At 64.2% G+C, this 12509-nt stretch overlaps 2 protein-coding genes across 3 annotated transcripts; one reads left to right on the top strand and one right to left on the bottom strand.

Moving 5' to 3' along the window:
• Positions 1–2184: 2184 nt before the first annotated feature.
• On the top strand, positions 2185–2697 carry LOC102052946 (gastrin/cholecystokinin-like peptide). Its single transcript, XM_005439359.3, has 2 exons — positions 2185–2395; positions 2520–2697. Exons 1-2 carry the CDS (start codon positions 2203–2205, stop codon positions 2642–2644), a joined length of 318 nt encoding a protein of 105 aa, XP_005439416.1. The 5' UTR covers positions 2185–2202; the 3' UTR covers positions 2645–2697.
• A 162-nt stretch (positions 2698–2859) lies between these two features.
• On the bottom strand, positions 2860–10269 carry HAP1 (huntingtin associated protein 1). 2 transcript variants are annotated; one of them, XM_055697330.1, is made up of 15 exons: positions 10080–10269; positions 8170–8246; positions 7927–8043; positions 7713–7813; positions 7335–7443; positions 7120–7198; positions 6850–6980; positions 6696–6770; positions 6466–6603; positions 6316–6383; positions 6065–6232; positions 5543–5856; positions 5225–5443; positions 4691–4793; positions 2860–3898 (listed from the first exon to the last, which is right to left on the bottom strand). In XM_055697330.1, the coding sequence occupies exons 1-15, from the start codon at positions 10174–10176 to the stop codon at positions 3499–3501; spliced, it is 2196 nt and encodes a 731-aa protein (XP_055553305.1). In that variant the 5' UTR covers positions 10177–10269; the 3' UTR covers positions 2860–3498. The 2 variants fall into 2 exon arrangements, with proteins under 2 accessions (XP_055553305.1, XP_055553307.1); XM_055697332.1 differs by lacking the exon at positions 4691–4793 and having other exon boundaries at positions 3735–3898.
• Positions 10270–12509: the final 2240 nt, after the last annotated feature.

Raw genomic sequence — 12509 nt, 5'->3', positions numbered from 1 at the left:
GTATATACGCAGACAGCCACACATACATGTGTGTACACACACACACACACACTGGGGCAAATTACAGCTGTATGTACAGCTACCAGTTGTATCTATAGCTATACCTTTGTAGCTATACCTCCATTTCTGTCTAGATGGAGCTATACATATGTGTGTATGTATAAGCTGTGTATGCATTTAATTATGCATCTATTTAAACACAAAGATATAAATTATACAGACCTACACATATACAGGTATGTGTGCACACACAGTGTTGTGGCCAATGGCTCCATACAGCTGCCTTGCAAATAAACCTACCTACACACATACATCTGTATGCGTACATATAGATGTATACAGTCATCTGTCTATGCATGAATGCATGGCGGACAGACAGACTAAACACGGGAGCAATCACCTCACACACACCCCGAACTCTAACAGTATATTTCTGTCTAGATCTACATGTATGTATATACATCTATATATACATCTGCAGCTACATCTGTATCTTTTAGTTAGTTATATATGCATGGATATATGTATTTACATGCATAAATATCTGCGTGTTTGTGTATATGTATGTATATACAGAACTCGAAGTATTTCTAAGTATGTATGTGGGTATATAGATAGGTATGTATAGGTGTGTGCGTGTGTTCAGCTAGATAAATAGCTATACTTTTCTATATACATACGTGCAGCCAAGGCTAAGTACCCTGCAGCTAACTCCACCTAGATTTATATTTCCATACATCCATATGTAGCTATATATGAACATACCTATATGTGTATACAAGTACCTATATCTGTATATGTGCATGTATGCATATGTATATGGACATATGCATGTGTATCTATGGATACAGCACTATCAGGCTGTGCATGTGTGTGCGTGTATTTATATGAGCACTCAGTCTATGCATACACATGTGTACATGCAATATATATAGCTATACACACAGAGAGCTATAGCTACAGCTATACCTACGGATGTTTATATGTATCGAGATATATATATGTATCTGTATGTGTATAGATGCTATACCTATGGATGTTTATATGTAGCTATACACATATACCTGTATGTGTGTATACATCGATCTAAATGTGTGTATGTATAAAATACACACATGTAGAGGATGGGTATGGCTGGATAAAGCGGTTATATGTTTGTTTATGCATACCGCCTACAGCCACGTATACGTGTGCCCGTGGGGCGCTGGGGGTGCGGAGCCGCCCCGGGGTGGGGCAGCAGTGGCAGCGCCTTTAAAAGTGGGACCGAGCTGGAGCCGCCCTGGACAGACCCCCCGGCCCCCCGCCCCTCCGAGCCCCACACCCAGCAGGTGAGTCCCAGGGGGACCAGGGGGACCGGCCAGAGGCCACTCGGGGACTGGCTGGGAGAGAGGAACGGAGGGAGCTTGGGGACCGGTGAGAGGGGTGGAGGGGACTTGTGGACCAGGTGAAGAGGGATGGAGGGGACTTGGGGACCAGATGGGAGGGACAGAGGGGACTTGGGGACCAGGTGAGAGGGGTGGAGGGGACTTGGGGTCCAAATGGGAGGGTAGGAGGGGACCTTGGTACCAGACAGAAGGGATGGAGGGCACTAGATGAGAGGGATGGAGGAAACTTGGCGACGAGGTGAAGAGGGAAGGAGGGGATTTGGGGTCCAGCCAAGATGGACAGAGGGGACTTGGGGACCAGACGGGAGGGACAGAGGGGACTTGGGGACAAGGTGAGAGGGTCAGAGGGGATTTGGGGGTGAGGTGAGAGGAATGGAGAGGACTCAGGGTCCAGACAGAAGGGACAGAGTAGACTCGGGAACCAGATGAGAGGTGCAGAGAGGACTTGGGGACTGGCCATACCATGGGGACAAGTTCAAGGAGCATTTGAGCAACACGTTTAGTCGTATGGTTTAGTTTTCGGTATTCCTGCAAGGAGCAGGGAGTTGGACTTGATGGTCCTTATGGATCCCCCCAACTTGATTCTATGGCTCATGGGGATTTGGGGACCAGCCGGGAGAGAGGGATGGAGAAGGCTTGCAGACTACATGGGAGGGATGAGGGGACTAAGGGGCCCATTGGGAGGGACAGAGGGGACTTGGGAACTGGCCATATCCTGGGGACAAGCACCCTGCTCCCCTCACCGCAAGCTGAGCACGTGTCCTCGGTTCGGTGGCTGCAGCCCCCTGCTCTCCTTCCCCACTCGGTCTCGCCAGCCATGAAGGTGGTGTGCATCAGCCTCACCCTCACCATCGTGGTGACCGCCTGCCTGTGCCGGCCCGCAGCGGAGGCGCCAGGCACTGCACGGGACCCCCACCAGCCCCCCGCCAGCCTGATCCGGCGGGACTGGCCCGACTCCCTGTCCCAGGAGCAGAAGCACCTCGTCCAGTTCCTGCCCCACATCTTCACAGGTACCGGGATGCACAGGGTGGGCAGCCCTCGGGGGGCTCCATAAGGCACAGCCCAGCCCCCGCCCCCCCCCCATGCCAGCTCCCAGCCCGGGGCAGCTCTAACCTGCTGCCCTTGTCCCAGCAGAGCTGAGTGACCACAAGGGCTACGTGCACGGGGACAAGGGGATGGAGGCTCTGCACGACCACTACTACCCCGACTGGATGGACTTCGGCCGCCGCAGCGCCGAGGACTCCCCCGATGCCGTGTAGCTGCTGGGCTGGCCACGCTGTGCACAGCACCGGCACGCTCGGTGCATGTCTCTTCCCGCAATAAAGCTTTGGCACTACGGCTGCTGCTGCTCGTGTCTTTGCTGGGAAGAGCTGGGAGGGGGCACAGTCAGGTGGGCTTCACCCCCAACCCCACCAGGAAGCGCAGGGCAGAGAGATGCAACAGCAGAGACATGGCACACCGCATGAGCTGCTTCGTGACTTCACATTTATTTAACAGAGGACGGGGCACGGCCGGAGCAACCGCTACATCCTGAGAAATACCCACCACCGGTGTCTCCCGAGCCAGGGGGGGGGCTGCTGCTACTGCTATTGCATGGGCAGGAAAACGTTTAAAACCACTATTCCCTTTAAAAGCCAGCCGAGATGCTGGGCCTGGGGTGGGAGGTCTCACCTCGGCCCAGACTGGTCCTCCCGAGCCCCCCAAAGGGCCGAGCTGCCCTTTGCTCCTCCAACAGGCTCCACAGAAGTAGGAACAGTTTATTGCCAGCAAGCGGCTCCTGCGAAGGGTCCGTACCCCCCCAGTGGGGGAACAGGGAGAGCCAGAACCCCCTGCCCAGAGCTGCCCCCCCCCAGCATCACCACACACAGCTCCAGGTACACAGGACCCCTGCCCCAGCGTAACACGGGGCCAGGGAGCATCGCGCTGGGGCCACGGGGCACCACAGGGGTCTGTCCTCGCAGCCAGGGCAAAGCCCCTCGATCCGGGGCTGGGGGTGCTGCAGGTCCTGGGGCAGCACCAGGGCTGAGGCTGACAGCCTGGCCCGTCTCCATTCCCAGTGGATGGGGACAAAGGGGACGAGTCTCATCCTGAGCTTGGGAGCTCCGCAGCACCGTCAGGTCAGCACGCCCCGGGCTCTCCCACGCTCCACTCGGGCGTAGGACATCTCCCCTCTGGCCACCACCTTGTCCAGCCCCAGACGCCGCAGATTCTCCACCAGGTTCAAGCTGAAGATGCTGCTCCTGGGTGGGGGTCTGTCCTGCCCCCCGGGCGCAGGGAAGGGCCGGGTGTCAGCGTGCTGGAGGTCCTGGGAGGGGAGCTGGAGGGGCCACTGCGGCCCCAATCCTGGCACTGAGGCAGAGATACCCTGCACCAGCAAGAGCCTGACAAGTCCCAGGGGGGTGCTCGGGGGTCTGGGGCCAGGTGTCAGAGTGGGGTAAGACAGGTCCGGTGAGGGGCTGCCAGGGCTCAGCCCCGCAAAGGGCCCACAAGAAGGCACGACGGCGTTATACAGACTGGAGGGGAAGAGAGAGGAGAAGTGGCGGTCAGTGGGGGGTCCTGTCCTGGGGGATGCTGCCGCAGGTGTCGGGGGGGGGGGCCTCAGGCAGAGCAGGGCCCCCTTTCCTCCTTCTCACATGCTCCATTCAGCTAATGGGAGACCCCCATGCTTGCAGCATTGCCCAGGGCCCCCAAGCTGATGGCACGGTGCTGGGGGGGGGGGGGGGGGCTGCAGCCATGGTCCCCCCCACAGCTCCCAGGCAGCCAGGAGGGGACAGGTCGCGGTTGCTGCTCCACAAGCATTTTGCAAACATGCAGGGTTTTGTCTAACAGCGCAGTGAACTCCAGCTCACACCAGCCCCCAACAAGCCTTGGAGGGGCTCATTAGGGCTAAGTAACAGTGCTCATTAATTAAGGGGCAGCCCAGTGCCTGGCTGGGGGAAAGGTCCTGGCTGATGCACAAGTGCAGGGAGGAGGAAGCCACGTCTGCTCCCAGGGAAGGAAAGTCCCTGCCGGTGCCAGGAGCCAACGCTGCTCCATCCCTGGGGACCTGTGGTCCAGGCTTTCCTTCCCATGGGGGTGCTGCAGCACAGAGGGGGGGGCTGGTCCCAGCAGCCTGGCGGGTGCACATCCCCAGGCACACAGCCACTCATGCAACCACATTTGGGGACATTTCAAGCGCCAGGCGTGGCTCAGGGGCTGCAGGCGGCTTCGAGCTGCACAGGGCCAGGCATGAGGAGAGGAGAGGGCTGGGGGAGGGCAGGGGGCTGGGGTGGCAGTGCAGGCGGTGGGGGGGCCACGCGCCTTACCTGGGTGTCACAGTGGTGATCTCAGTGGTGGGGTGGAGGATGTGGCAGGTGGTGATGGTGAAGGTAGACAGGGTCTGGGGAAGGTTGTTAACAGAGAGGAACACTGGAAGGGACAGGAGACACGGGGTTAACAGGGAGGGGGGGCGGCACGACACAGACGGGGAGCTGGGCTCTGGGCAGAGGGGGGGCGAAGCTGGGCTGGGAGCTGCCACCCCCAGCAGAAAGCTGCATGCACGGGGCACAGCTCCAGCAGCAGTTAGCTCCGGCGCTTGCTCTGAGCACAACTGGGAGCAGGACCCGAGGCTGCTCCCAGACCTGTCCCTTGCAGGCGGCCGGGCACACTCGCATGCCAGCTGCGGGACAGCCCTCCTGCAGGTGCGGCTGCAGGAGCATCTCTGCGGGGACAGACGCGGGGCAGGGACAGGCTGCTGCAAGAGGGGGGGAGAGGGCGGCGGGGGGTAGGGGACAGCCTGGGCAGGAGGGCAGGAGCATCCTGGGGGCCGCGTCCCCTCCGGCCCCTTGCCCCGCGCTCACCCCCGGGGTGCTCCTTGGCTTTGGCAGGCGTTGAGGTAGGGAGCAGCTGGAAGGAGCCGGCGTCCACGTCGTCCTCCTCCAGGTCGTTGAGGCTGTAGACCTCCTCCAGGTCAATGTCCAGCTGCCTGAAGTCTTTGGTGAGCACCCCGGGACGGGGCACCAGGATCCCACCCAGGTTGGGCCGTGCCAGCTGCTGCCAGTGGTGGAGAGTCACAGAGCCTGGGTGGGGAGGGACACAGCCAGGGGGGATCAGCTGGTGTCGTGGGACCCCCCCAGCACCTCCAGCTCTGCACACTGGGAAGTCCCCCACCCCCTCACCTTCCAGGGGCTTCACAATCTGCAGCTTGTCAGGCAGGTAGGTGAGGGAGCTGAGGGAAAAGCCGGAGCCAGCGGTGAGCTCCGAGCCCCCTGAGTAGTTGGTCCCGGTGGAGATGATGCTCTCATTGGGGGTGAGGAAGCCACTGGAGCTCTCGCCATCCCTCAGCCGCCAAAGCTTGCGCTCCCGCTCGGCCTCGAAGAAGGAACGTTCCTCCGAGGCATGGCTCTGCTGCCGCACCGACAGCCGCTGCACCGCTGCCTCCAGGTCCTGCTGCCCGGGGGCCACCCGGGGCTCCTCTCCGGCCCCCTCGGCCCTGCCAGTGGGCGCACATTAGGGTGCTTGGGGCCACAGTCCTGCACCACCCCCCACCATGCCAGACCCCAGCCAGCAGCAGGATCCAGCCGCGCATGCCCCCCACCCCCTCCCCAGGCTGGCCACATTGATTAATGCTCCGATGGGATCAACATCTCTCCAAGAGCCCAGCTCCATCCCGCCCAGCCCGTTCCCGCTGCAGCACTCACTGGGTGCCCCCTGGGCCGGAGCAGCTGGTGTGGGGGGTGCTGGCCCCTCCGGAGGTGGCAGCTGACAACTGCTTGGAGCCCGGCATGTTGTGGGGAGACTCTGAGCAAGACTTGGCTTTGGCCGCCTGGTTCACCGCTTTCACCGTCTCAAAGACGCGCCGGTAGCTCCTGCGGGCAGGGACGGACCCTTGAGCCAGCCCCCCCAGACCCTGCCTCATGGGCCAGCACAAGCCACCGCTGCCAGCACTCACTTGTAGTCCGAGGAGGAGCTGTCTGCCCCCTTCCTCATCGTCCCCTTGATCTCAGCCGCCAGCGAGTCCTGGAGACATGGGAGACCCGGTGTCAGCAGAGGGGAGAGCGGAGCCCTCCACCCCCCCACCCTGCCCGTGCCCCCCGCTCACCACGGGCAGGAGGCTGGGTGCGCCGTAGCGGCTGACGGTGCTGTTGGGCAGGCTGCGGCTGCGCAGGCTCTTGACCTCCTCCTGGGCCTCCTGCAGCATCCCGCCACACTCCGTGTACTTCTCCTGCAGGTCCCGCAGCTGCGGGCACGGGCACAGCTCAGGCATGGCCCCGGCAGAACAGGACCCCCCAGCAGCTGAGGCACCCACAGCGGGACCCTTGCAGGGCTCACCTCCATCCGCAGCTGTTGCTGCACCTCCTTGGCCACAGCCAGGTGCTGCTGGAGCTCCTCCACCTCCGAGCCGTACTGTGGACAGAGTGGGCAGGTCAGGGGGCTGTGCCCCGTGCTCCCCTGGCACCCCCCGGCACAGGCAGGGGACACTCACCGTGCGGCACTTCTGCTGCAGGTCCGCGACCTGCGCCAGGAGCTGGCTGATGTCCTCCTGCTGCCGCGCCGTGTCCTCCGCCTTGCGGGCCAGCTCGTTGGAAAGGTAAACCACCTGCTGGCTCGCTTCGGCTGGGGGAGACCCAGGGTCCATCAGCACCAGGGCACGGCCCCCCAGCCCCAGCCCATGCAGCAATGCTGGGCAGTGCCTGCAGACCCCCCAGCCCAAGCGTGGAGAGGAGCTGCCCCCGGCGAGCCCACCCCCACGTACAGAACTGCTCCACACAGTCAATCATCAGCTGCTGCTCCTGGTCCTCGTACCGACAGGTCTCGGTTGCGATGTTGGTGGCCTGGGGAAGAGGGTCGGAGGGGCTGAGTGCGACAGGCAGGACCTGCAGCCTCCCCAGGGCCCAGCTCAGGCCCCCAGCAGCGAGTGGGGCAGAGGTGGGCACAGAGAGGGGCGTCCCACCAGCCGGCTCCGCTCACCTCCATGCGAAGCTTCTGGTTCTCCTCCTCCAGGCACTTGAGTTTCTGCTGCAGCGTGTCGTACTGGAAGTACTGCTGCAGGGACAGCGAGGACTCGTGCCGGCGCAGCCTGCAGATGGCAGGGAGGGCGCTGAGCACCTGCAGTGTGGGCAGGATGGGGCTGCCCACCCAGCATCCCTGCCCCCAGCTCCCAGGCAGGCATTTGCAGCAGCCCAGCTCTGTGGGGCTGGACCCACGGCTGCCGTGGGAGGGAAAGGACCACCAGCCCTGGTGCTACCCCAGGGTGGTGATGGCTCCTGCCCAACGCTTCTGCACCTGCACAGCCCCCCAGGAGCAGCCCTGCCCTGGGCGAGCGGTGGGACAGGGACCCCCACTCACGGTGTGGAGGTGGTGGAGGTGGGCTCGCTCTCCTCCGTCGTGGTGGTGTAGAAGTGGAGCAGGTCGTCCCGCATGGAGACCTCGTGGCGCAGCTGCGCAATCTGGGAGGGGAAGGGGCTTTCAGGGCACAGTCGAGGGGACCACAGCCACCCCTGGCCCCCAGCCCAGGCACACAGGGGGCTGAGCCCAGGACCCCAGCCCCAGGGGCCGTTACCTCCTCTTTGGCCAACTCCAGCTGCTCCTCCAGCAGCTCGTTGCGCTCAGTCAGGCCCCGGTTCTGCTTCAGCAGGGACTGCCCGATGCGCGCTGCTAGCTCCAGGTCCCGCTCCTTCTGCAAGGGGCAGGGCTGTGTCATCCAGGGCCCATCCCCTGCTCTGCCCCCTACCCCCCAGCCCTCACCCACCCCTGCATCCCTGAGGTCCCATCGGTCCCCACGCCAGGCCAGGGACCAGCATACCTCATCCAGCAGGTTGGTGACAGCATCAATGTCGTGGTAGGTTTTTGTGATCCTGACCACCCGCTCAGTGCACAGGACTGGGGGAAAAGGGAGAAAGGAGAAGGGTGAGACCCCCCCGCACTGCGTCCCCCTGCTGCCTCCTGCCCCATGTCACTGCTGCCCATCAGCTGCCCTGCATGGTGGAGGGGACAGGAGGTGGCTGCTGCAGGTGACACGAGGCTGCTCCATGCTGGTCACCAAAAAGGAGTTTTTATCTGCTTGGCAGCACCAGCCGTGGCGCAGGGCAGAGGCAGGCAGGGATGCTCACAGCTGTGACAGCATCACAGCAAACGGGATGTTCCCACCTCGCCCCCCAACCCTGCCCACATCCTAGGGCAGCAGGAAAGATGCTGACCCCCCCCCCCTCGCTGCACCCACCACCCCAGTCTGGACATAGTGCCAGCCCCACCATGGGACACAGGGATACGGGAAGGAGGGATGGGGAACGGCGGGCAGCAGAGATGGGATCAGAGGCGACATCTCTGGCATAAAGCAGGCTGGAGCTCCAGTATAAATAGCAGTGGGTGGCACCACACCGAGCTGGGCTCACAGGCAGCGTCCCCTCCAATCTGTCCCCAGCCCCCTCCCCCAGATCTCCCCCTGGGAAGCCAGCCCTGCCCTAGTTTCTCCCTGGAGAAGCTGGCCAAGGCAGAGTGCATCCTCTCAGGATGCTGCACCCCACACCCACCCGATGCCCCTCCAGCTGCAGCAGCGCAGCGATCCACGCTGAGCCACAGGGCAAAGGCAGCTGCAGGAGCACAAGCCGGTGCAAGGGCACAAGCAGTTGCAGGCAGGTCATCTCTGTATCGAGCAGCTGCATCAAGCTGGGCCCCAGCTAAAGCTCTGCCTCCTCCCCTGCCGTTATCTGGGTCTCTGGCAGGGAGAGGTGGCGTGAGGATGGGGACGTCTGTCCCCCCAGCACCAATCCTGCCAACTGTGCCTGCAGAAGCTGCCAGACAGCGCCGGGCACGCACCCAGATGGCAGCTGCACGGTGGGAGCGAGCTGGCAGTGAGCACGAAGCCCCAGACCCTGCCTGCACCCCGGGCCCTGCCTGCACCCCACAGCTGCTCCCAGCACCGCCTTTGATGTCCAGCTGCCCCCAGTGCCCGTGCCTCAGTTTCCCCTGCAGAGCAGCGCCGGCTGCACTCAGAACCTGCACCCCCAGCCGTGGCAACACTCCCCAGCTGGGCAGACAAAGTGGGTTAACTGGAGAGGCTCAGTCACACAAATCCCATTACGCCCCGGCCGGGGTTGTGTAATGGCGTGCACGTGTTGTCATGGCAAAGCCCCCACCTGACACCCCCATCCCACCGGGTCCCCCACTGCCCCGGGTGCTGGCCCCGCACCCCCGTGGGCACGTAGCCCAGCGGGCACGTCTGTGGGGAGAGGGGCTGACCCCCGCCCCAGCCTCACCCCCCTCCCCGCGCCCCAACGGGGGCTGCGCCCTGCAGGGGTCCCCGACTGCACCTCGTCAGGCCCCTGAGCCATTAATTGGAAATAATTAGAGCATGAGCATCGTTACAGTTTGAGCGAGCAGCAGGCCCTGGGACGCACCGGGGGCTGCAGCGCTGGCAAACACATCAACCCCCGCCCCACCGCGGGCCTGATCCGGCGCAACGCGGGGACCCGCGCCCCACGGCGGGGCACAGCCCCATCCCCACGCCCCCCCCCGGCCCCCTGCCCGCTCCCCGCCGCGGGGACAGCCCTCCCTGCGCTCAGGGTGGCCCAGCGGCCCCCAAGGGACCCGGCGCGGTCAGGGGGGCCGGGGCTGCGCACCCCGCGGCGGGAGACGCACGGACCGGGCGGGGAGGGGGGGGGGGGTGTCACAGCACCCGCCCGGGGGAGAGACCCCGGCCCGAGCCGCCCTCACCTTCCTCCAGCTCCCGGGCGAGGGGGTCGGCGCCGGCGCCCCGCTCCGCGTTCCCGTTCAGCTCGTCGTAGGCGGCGGGGCTGCTCCAGATCTCCATCGTGCCGTGCCGTGCCGAGCCCACCGCAGCGCAGCGCAGCCGACCCCACCGCAGCCGCTCAGCCCAGCCCACCGCAGCCGAACCGAGCCGTGCCGAGCCCACCGCAGCCGAACCGAACCGAGCCGAGCCGTGCCGTGCCGTGCCGAGCCGAGCCCACCGCAGCCGCCCAGCCGAGCCGAGCCGGTCGCTCCCGCCCCTATTTATAGGGTCGCCCCGTCTCCGCGCACCTGCCGGGAGCGTCCCACCGCGGCGGGGCCGGGGCCGGGGCTGGGGGCGGGGCCGGGGGCTCCCCCCGCTCCCCCCGCTCCCCCCGCGGCGTGGGGAGGCTCGCTGCTGCACGCTCCCCCGAAAGGCCTTGGGGACACGGTCCCCGTCAGGGTGTCCCCGGGGCATGCTCTCCATCAGGCACCCCAGGCGTCCTGGGGACCCACTGGGACAATCCTGCTCAGCCCTGGGGTGCTGGTGCAGCTGGGCTCTGTGTCCCGCCTCTCGCCCCCCAGCCTGTGGATGTGGGGGGGTCTGGGCACGCGGGTCCCCACGGGTGGTGGTGAGTGCTGACCACCGAGAGGGGACACTGAGGGGTCACCGGTCCCTGAGCAGCAGCTGCTCTGGGCTGACCCAACAGGTCACACACAGACGGCGGCTTCTGCCCCTTAGGAGGGACGAGGGGAGGTCTCGGGTCCTTCCCCCAAGCCCCGGGCGGCAGGGCTGGGGTCCCCGGCACGGCCGGCTTATGCCCGGGTACAGCCTTTGCCACAGCTCCCTGCCCCGTGCCAGGCCAGCCTTGCTCCGCTTCCGCAGGCCTGGGTCCCACACAGCCCACCGCAAATCCTGCATGTGCGGGTGCCCAGTGCGGTGCTGGGACCTGCCAGGTCCCCAAGCCAGCAAGGGGCTTTTCCATCCCCCTCCAACCTGCCCTGCTCAGCACCCCCCTACTCTGAGCATGGGCCCCCCCGGGCCCCATCCAGGCTGCCCCACGCTCCCTGGCTGGCACACTCAGCACCCCCACAACCACACTTGTGCGAAGGCAGCACCGAAGCAGAAGAGCTGAATAAATCATCCCGTGCTGAATTATGGAGGAGCTGGCTGGCACGTAACACAAGCCTCACTGCTGGGGGGGGCAGCGGGGCTGCACCGAAGACCCCATGCCACAGCACCACGACGCACTGAGCGTGATGCTGGTAACGCCAACGTAGGCACTGCCTGCCCCCATCACCTGTCCCAGTGTTGTTTCTCATTAGTACCGAATTAATCGATGAATCGGCAAGGCTGGGGGCTGGAGCTGCCCCTCATCATCGCATGGTGCTTTTATTTGCCTGCTGGACCCCCACCAGCTGGGACCCTGACCCAAACCGCGTCCTGCTGTAACCACTGGACCCTCCATCCCAGCCTCTCCCTCCTCCTTGCACCGGTGTTTCTGCCGAGTGGGAGGACAGGGACCCAGCCAGCTCACCTGGGCACCCACCCCCAGGGACCCCAAGGACACAAGTGAGCATCTTGGCATCCACGGGCAGGAGACGCTTCTTCCTAATCCCCTCCCCAGGGATTTGCTCCTCCGGGCAGGTCCCCTGCGTCTCTGCACAAGCAGATTACAGGGGGCTATTTCTGATGGCGGCTTAGAGGTTTGGGTAAAGGGATGAGGCGGCGCGGGCCCCCTCCGCGCCAGCACATGCCGGTGGCACTGGAGGCACCGAGGAACGCGACCCGTGGGGCACCCAGTGCTGAGCAGGGCTGTGCCCACGGGGAGGGGATGGGGGTGCCTGGGGTCCTGCTGAGTGCCCTGCTCCCTGCCCTGTGGCGTGCAAACGGGATTTGGGGCTCAACCCCTTACGCTGTTGCTGCAGGGTAGGGGGTGCTGATGGCTGGGGGCTGCACCCCGCTGCCTGCTGAACAGGGAGGGGAGCAGCTGGATGGGGAAGGCTGCAAGCAGCAGGGCACGGCAGGGGGTTGTCCCCAGCGCAGCCTGCCGCAGGCAGGGGGGTGGGAGCGGGGCCAGCAGGCTGGCTGGGCCCCCAGCCCCATCTGTCTCCTGCTGCCCCACATCCATCCCCCAGCCCCTTGCTCTAATCCCGTCCCCGTCACGCGTGGGCCAGAGGCAGACACAAAGCAGAGATAATCCCCCTGTCCCCCCGCCGCTGACCCTCGACCCCGCACCCTGAGCGGGGCTGGCTGCATCACCACAGGGCATCGCCCCCCGCGACCATGGGGGCTGTGAGTGTCTCCCCCCAGGCACCCACACCCCACCGCTCCGGGGGCTTTGCTGGCAGCAGTGGCTCTGTGCCCACCTCGGCCACTCCAGGTTTGGTGGGGCAGTGGCCATGGGGGTCACCGGC

This window comes from Falco cherrug, chromosome 20, assembly GCF_023634085.1.
Source record: "Falco cherrug isolate bFalChe1 chromosome 20, bFalChe1.pri, whole genome shotgun sequence".
Taxonomy (NCBI): domain Eukaryota; kingdom Metazoa; phylum Chordata; class Aves; order Falconiformes; family Falconidae; genus Falco; species Falco cherrug.
This window is presented reverse-complemented; position numbering and strand designations above follow the sequence as displayed.

Excerpts from the sequence above, each read along its gene's own strand:
- LOC102052946 (XM_005439359.3), top strand. The coding sequence starts at position 2,203 with ATGAAGGTGGTGTGCATCAGCCTCACCCTCACCATCGTGGTGACCGCC. Across the intron at positions 2,396-2,519 it reads CCTGCCCCACATCTTCACAG|AGCTGAGTGACCACAAGGGC; the intron begins GTACCGGGATGC and ends TTGTCCCAGCAG.
- HAP1 (XM_055697330.1), bottom strand. The coding sequence starts at position 10,176 with ATGGAGATCTGGAGCAGCCCCGCCGCCTACGACGAGCTGAACGGGAAC. Across the intron at positions 7,199-7,334 it reads ACCAGAAGCTTCGCATGGAG|GCCACCAACATCGCAACCGA; the intron begins GTGAGCGGAGCC and ends CCTCTTCCCCAG. Across the intron at positions 3,899-4,690 it reads ATCACCACTGTGACACCCAG|TCTGTATAACGCCGTCGTGC; the intron begins GTAAGGCGCGTG and ends CTTCCCCTCCAG.